General features: G+C 47.7%; 1 protein-coding gene across 1 annotated transcript; it reads right to left on the reverse strand.

The window, feature by feature from the left end:
• Positions 1-183: 183 nt before the first annotated feature.
• LOC129338260 (leukocyte receptor cluster member 9-like) lies at positions 184-1,848 on the reverse strand. The gene has a single exon (XM_054992338.1). It carries the CDS (start codon positions 1,750-1,752, stop codon positions 1,030-1,032), a length of 723 nt encoding a protein of 240 aa, XP_054848313.1. The 5' UTR covers positions 1,753-1,848; the 3' UTR covers positions 184-1,029.
• Between the last annotated feature and the right edge of the window lie 5,353 nt (positions 1,849-7,201).

Genomic DNA, 7,201 nt, shown 5'->3' on the forward strand with positions numbered 1-7,201 from the left:
TTGCAGTTTGAATTCAAATTTCAGGGCATAATTATCAGTGTGTTCCTGTAATTAAAATGAAGTTCAGAGTTGTTTTACTGAATTTCTTGGGTTCTCACCCAAATATCCCTCTTAGTGGGAGTTGGTCATATTTTCCTGTGTGTTTGGGCAGGAGGGGCTTTCTTACAGGCACAACTGCTACCGTGGATTAGAACTGTCTTTAATTGAATGCTAAAATCACCATAGGTCAACAGGTATATTGATCTCTGTCAACAGATAGAATGTAAGGGGGCAGTTTTCAGTATTAACTGTCTTCTGTCTCCAAATCAGGCATACAAACAGCACAGTAAAACAAATGAGAATTAGCAAAATTCTGGATCTACCTGTCAATACCCCCACTTCCCCAAATAGTAAGGCTGTTGATGTCTCTAAGGCAACAGGCTGTAAATGTTTTCAGTCTAGCTCACCTGTAGCGATGACACAGCAAAAGAGTGGGGTGAGCCACAGAGCTCCAAAACTTTCACCCTAGGCGTGGCACTATCTGTTGGAATGGGGTTCTGCCCTGCTGCGATAAGGCTAAGATTTAGGCATGACAAAGACTGATTTCAAGGGGAACGAACTCAAAATGTATTTAAAAACATGCAAGTCTGTTTCATTTTGACAGGGTTTGTTAGAAGTTTTTGCTGTGAGTGAAGAAGCCCTTTCTTATGTTAACAAAATTAAACCTCGCTATATACTGTCCAAATCCTGTCAAAGCCCTGAGTTGGCCACAGGACTTCTTAATGAGAGTTAGAGCTATAGAGTAGAATAAATCTTTGCCTACTGAATGTATTCTCCCCTCTCCCAGGTGGCTCTAAATACCCCTTTTTGTGGACAGCAGAGACTTCTGCTATTCCAAAATCAATTCAAGTGGGATAAGGGGGTAGTTCAGTGTTGGGCCCTATTCCACACAAGGCATGATATTCCAGGCCCCTTCCCTTTCTGAGAGGGGACAGACTTAACGGCAGAGTCCAAGCAGTACCTAGCTACTGGCTGGTACACATTCTCTTTTCAGTATAAATCTAATTTCAACACAGTGGTATAAAACCCATCTGTCCTCCCTTGTCCAGTATCACACAAGCATATTGTCTGTATGGCCTGGGTCCCTAAATCTTCAATAGTGGGGATCCACGATGAATCTGCTGGCAGCTGTGGCTCCGACTTCCCTGGAGGGATCTTCACCACTGTCAAATGAAACTTATCTTTGCTGGAAGGGCAGATCACTGTCAAGTCCTTCTTGCGAAAGGCATCTTCCAAATTGCGGGCCAGTATTCCCAGCTCAGGCACAGATGCTGGACACATGTAAAGCACGTGGGAATGGAAAGTCTCCACCCCCTGGAAGGACAGAAGCGAGGCTGGGGGTAATAGCCTGCGGCTGTTAGCTTGTAGCTCCTGGAGAGCCACAACAGCTCTGTAGATCTCTTCGGGGGTATCTAAACGCAGGAGGCACAAGGTGAGGTGAAGAGTCGCCAAAGGCACACAGAACTTGGCTAAGTCAGGGCGGACGTTGCAGAGAGCCCTTTGAAAATGCCTCACAGCTTCACGAGTCTCAGAGCTGGTGACCTGGATGGCAACAAAGTGGGTTGGGTGCAGTTTATGACCTGGAAAGTGTCTCCCATCTTTAATTTCAGAAGCCCCATTATCCTCATCCTCTGCTATCATTGGGTCACTTCCCTCTTTCATACTGAAAACCGGCTTGGACAACTCTGCCTCTTCTACAGAATGTCCTGCCATGTCTGACTTGACCCCCCCCCCCCTCTGTCTCACTGGTCACCACGCTTCTATCCAAGATGGCATGTTCAATATTTAAGTTGCCCATTGTTTCCCCAAGTTCTGTGACTGCCTCCTGTCTCCTAACTGCTCTGTCCAAGCCCCTTTCTGTATCTCTGGATGAATCCACATTGTCCACTTCTTCACCAGGTTGCCTGGTTCTCTCTCCTAGTGCCGTTCCTCCCTCTCCATGTGAAGCATGGCTGTATGCCTTTTCCCTGATGGCCTCTGCTGCTGTCTCCTCTTCCGCTAGCACCTGCAAAATTGTTTTCCCACTTCCAGTGGACCCAAAGACATCATCTGTGCGGCTGGCTTTGTCCCACACAACACGGTCCCTATATTTGAAGTACTGGATTCTATGTTTGGGAATCGCCAATATTCCAGGCCCAACTGAAGCCAGATCGTCCCACGAGAAAGAAGTAAAAGGTTCTTCTAAGGTTCCTAAGAACCGATCAAGGTAACCAATGGAGAAGTGTTCAGCTGGCACTTGGGGATCCCAGAGGAGACGAAAGATAACATCCTCCGCAGTTTTCATGGCAGGTTTCTTCCCTGATGGATAGTGTGGGGAAAGATCCTGGTTTGTAGGTCTGGGGTTTCCTAAATTAGGAGAGTGGCATGTATCATTGGGATGAGGGTTGTAGCAACGGGTACCAAAACGGCAGCGCCCTTCTAGGAAAAACCTGCATGGGGGATTGATATCAACACCAGGGTTCTCAGTTGGCATCGAATGAGCAGGGGGTGACGGTGGTTCCAGAGTAGAGCAGGAAGCGAGGTCAGCAGGGTTCTTGGCGGTGGGAAGTGGCAACTCAGCCATAGCTAAAAGGTAATGGCTCTGTGGGTAAAACAAAATTAGAACTCTGGAATAGGGAAGCTGCCTGCCTCCATTTTTTATTCCCACTCATCTACTGATTCTGAACAGTGCAGGCAGAGTAACAGGCAAGGAGGGTCATTTTGGTTGCGCTGGCCCTAGGAAGAGGTAAGAGGCTGCCCTAAAGCCCTCGAAGTCTTTATCCTTACATGAGCTCAGCTAGCATGCCACTTTAGAAAGATAAGCTTGTATCATATTGTGGCAATGTGGCCCTGGAGGTGGGTCACCAAATACCCAAAAGCAGTCAAGAGGAAGCACTGCAGCCAACCCCAATACACAGCGCTATGGAATTTGCTTGTGCAACCCGAGTCACTTCCTTGTGGGTATGGGAGTGCCCCCCCCTCCTCCCGTCATCCCCATGTTCTCCTCCTGCTGTTCTTCCTGCCATTCCCTAGGCAGGGCAAATCATTCATGCACAACTGCAGGTTGCCAACCTCCAGGTGGTGACTGGAGATCTCCCAGCCTTATAACTCTTTTCCAGGCTAAAGAGATTAGGCCTCCTGGAGAAAATGGCTGTTTTGGAAGGTGGATTCTATGATATTATACCCTGATGTCTAATAATAATAGTCCATGTGTATATCACTCTTCTGGACAGATTAGTGCCCACTCAGAGCAGTGAACAAAGCCCATGTTGTTATTCCCACAATGCACCCGGGGAGCCGGAGCAGTGGCTCACTCAAGGCCACCTGACGAATTCACCGCAATAGAGACATTCGAGCCAGCAAACTGCTCCATCACACCCCCAACTACTTAACTGCTATGCTACACCAGCTCTTCTCCCCAAGCTCTGCCCTCTCCAAATCTCCAGGAACTTCCCCACCCGTGGCTGGCAAGTCTTGCAGGAGTCCTGCCGCGCCTAGCACACGCTTGGCTCCAAGCAGAAAGGAGGGTTGTGGCCCAGATCGCAAAGGAGGGGTTCAGAAGTCAGCAGCGTAACGTACCTTTTCCCCGGCAGTCGGTTCTGTGTTCCCCACCAACCCCCTTCTCTTTACAGGCGCTCCCCAGGAGCCCCGCCGACTTCTACCGCCCTATGTCAACTGCAACTGTCCTTCCCGGAGAAAAGGAAGGAGGAACTTAGGAAGTCATCTGAAAAAGCATTATGGGATATCGAACCCTTCTCACGCGGCAGCCAGCAGAGGGCGAGAGTTTCCCAAACTGCCTGGGATACTTTGGACATTCATCAAACCCTTTAAGCAGAGGTTCATTTGTGCCAGGAATTAACCTTGAAAGCAGCCATTAAAGGGGTGGGGGGAAGGATTGCCCCTGAGCATGGGCAGAGTGCCTTTCCGCACCACTGACTACTCAGAGCCCAGGCCCCTACATTTTAGAGATTACTGGAGAAGAGCTTGAAATCAGAGGGTGTTAAGCTTCAGATGGGCTTGGATGATGATAAGCACCTCGTTTTATTAATGTTTTTAGTTAAAGACGTCAACCATTGCCTTTAACCACTCTGAGGTAATCACAGTCAGTAATGATGGGGGGCATGTACCAGCCTTCTTAAGGGCTGGCATAAGCTGCCATGCTTTCCCTTCCAAGACCTGTAAATGCAGCCCTACACTTACACACGCACACACACAATTTTTTTCCTCCTTTCCCATGGCTTATTAGCAGTAAGAGGTTTAGACAAAGGCATGGAGAGTAGACCATCAACAGTTATGATGATGGCTAAATGGAACCTCCACGATCAGAGGCTGTATACTAGGTTGTTGAAGGGATCAGCAACAGAGGAGGGGGTGGTGGGCCTCTGTTCCTGTGGGCCTTTGGGGGCATGTGGTCAGCCAGTGGTGGAAACAAGATGTTGATCTATTGGTCTGATCCTGCATAGGCTGTTCTTCTTAATGAATGCTCCATTTTCTCTGTAAAGGGGGCTGCAATTAGGAAAAAAGGAAGGAGGGAGCAGCCTCTACTCCTCTGGCCCTGTTGTACTATTCATATAGGGGTAGCAGGGGAACTTTGCCCCTTCCACAAGAGATGTTTTAATCAACCTGGGCCCTGAGGCCCTTGAAATACTGCTATCCTAGGCAACCTACATCTGTACAGCCTGTTGGGTTTGGCTACCCCGCCTCTCTCCCTCCACAAAAATGCTGCCGGTTGGTTCTGCCTGGGGGAGGCAGTAGTGCAGGGACACAAAGCACCATCTTACACAAGATGGCAGCACTCTTCTGCCATTATACTAAGACGCTGGTCCAATGCACACAACTCAGCGGGGCAAAACGTGGTGCCTGGTGTGGAGAAGTTGAGGTAAAATGTTGCCCGTCCTATACCACTAGGCCTCAAATTTGCCGTCAAAAGTGAAGGACTTTGGCTTGTCTTATGATCAGGCCAGCTTTGACCCTGCCAATGGCATGTGAAGAAACTGAATCAGTTCAGCTAGCTGCAGACTTGGAAGGGGTCCTTAGTCTGGATTAGTTAACACAATAGTATGAGGAATCTTGGTGGCCACTACTCCAACCCTGCCCATTCAGTCGATTTTATATTACCAGGTTGTGGCTGGAAAGCTGGCTTTGGCTATGTGAAAATCTAGCTTCCTTGAAGCTGGCAGAGTAGTTGAACTCTTAAAATTAACCTGTTTTCATACTTGGCTTAGCTGAAAAGGCCCTAATCCTTTTCTGTCATATCCAGAGGTCCAGAAGGTAGGTTCTGATGACAGGTCCATCTCGCTGGTGGCACCAAGGCTCTGGAACCATCTGATATAACTTCAGCCAGTTGTCAACTTTTGGGGGTGGTATTTTGATTTGGCTGTAGTAGATGGTGTTTTTAGCTGGTGCTATTGTATCTGCTAGTAGGCTAGTGTTTTTTAAACTTTTGCAGGGGAGGAGACATAAGTTGTGGCTGTAAAATTTACCATGTTCAGAATATAATCTTCAGAAATAAAGTCTTGAAAACAAATCTGTCACTTTGGAAAACCATGAATAGATTTTGGAGCTACCTCTACTACCTCAGAAAGTTACATCAACACTGCTAAAGCGCTCAAGTGTCTATTTTTGAGGCAAATTCACAAGGGTAACTAGAACTGGCTTGTAATTCCTACTGAAGCAGCTGTAACGCTGCAGTGTCACACCAACTGAAAGGAAAAGAACACAGACGCGCGCACACCCCTCTTCTGGAAGGCCTTTTGAATCCAGGGTTGGCGCCATCACAAAATGGGAAAGGGAAAAGGCCTCCCCACAGTCTCTCCTCCAGCTGGTGTACTTCACAGGTTGCCTTTGCAATGGCTTCCTTCATCCTGTCAAGCCTGGATTGTGTCATGGAGGGCCCCTGATCTGTTTATCCTCCGGCAGGAAATTCACAGCTGGGAGAGACCAGCAAACGGAGGCACCAGACTCCCAGATAAGGCCTGAGAGACGCTGCAGCTGGAGTCGACTGGGGGTGGGGAGTGCGATCAGCAGGGCCTGTTGCATGCTTTGATCAGGGTCCCCCCCCCCTTTCTGAGAATTCAAGACTCCGGCCTCCACATGAATCTACAGCAAACAGCAGCCAGCTTTGGTTTGTGACGGTTCTGCATCCATCCCAGTTTTTGCCAGTTTGGCCTTCTTCACCCGGCCGACTTATTGTCCCGCTTACGAGCCTGCCTTGCCATTCTCCTCGCCTCTGCCCTCCCCACCACAGCTTTAATTTTAACAGGAAACCTCACTACATTAATGACAGTGCAACAATTCAGCACGAGAAACAAAGCTTAAGTGGTTTCAAGAGGGCAATACAGGTCTACGCAGTGCTTTTCATCTAAAACAAAAAAAGAGGCACCAATACGCATGATGTTTGCAGCCTTGGAAGCCCAAGCCTGATGGCTGAAAGAGGTTCCAGTACTGTATACCAGTGTAGGCTGCTAGAAAAAAAGCCCCGGTCTACATAAATGTGCAAGATTAAAGCCAAAAGCTTGATCCTGATGAGGACCAACTGAAGAACACCACCAAGTCGAGAGAAAACTTTTCTGTTCTGCAGGTCTCTTCCTAAGCAAAAATTTAAAAAGAAAAAAAAACTAGGGAAGATGGGAAGAGAAAAAGATGTTGCTGACTAAAAGAGTTTTAAGAGAAAGCATAAGAGATTGCTTAGATTCAGTTACATTAGAACATTTCAGTTATTAAGGGTTTATTAAAAATAGGTTTCAATACTGATTTTCAATCAATTGAAAATTGGATTAAACCAGGGCTTTTTTTCAGCTGGAATGCCGTGGAACAGAGTTCCAGCACCTCTTGAAAATGGTCACATGGCCGGTGGCCCCACCCCCTGATCTCCAGACAGAGGCGAGTTTAGATTGCCCACCGCGTCATTTTCGCTGAGGGCAATTTAAACTTTAAAAAACTCCCCCTTTGTTCCAGCTGACCCAAAGTGACATCACTGTGTGGTCCCGAGTTCCACCCCTCCTTTTCCCAGAAAAAAAGTCCTGAATTAAATAATATATTAGCATTCAGTGAGCGACAAAAATGAAAGAGAAAGCATGCAAGGTTGGTCGTGCTGGGAGCAGCTGTAGAAAAGCAGAGCTGCCCTCAGCTCAGAGCACATCACCAGCTTGCATGTTCCAAATAATCACCTGGCTTTTTTTTT

This window comes from Eublepharis macularius, chromosome 12, assembly GCF_028583425.1.
Source record: "Eublepharis macularius isolate TG4126 chromosome 12, MPM_Emac_v1.0, whole genome shotgun sequence".
NCBI lineage: Eukaryota > Metazoa > Chordata > Lepidosauria > Squamata > Eublepharidae > Eublepharis > Eublepharis macularius.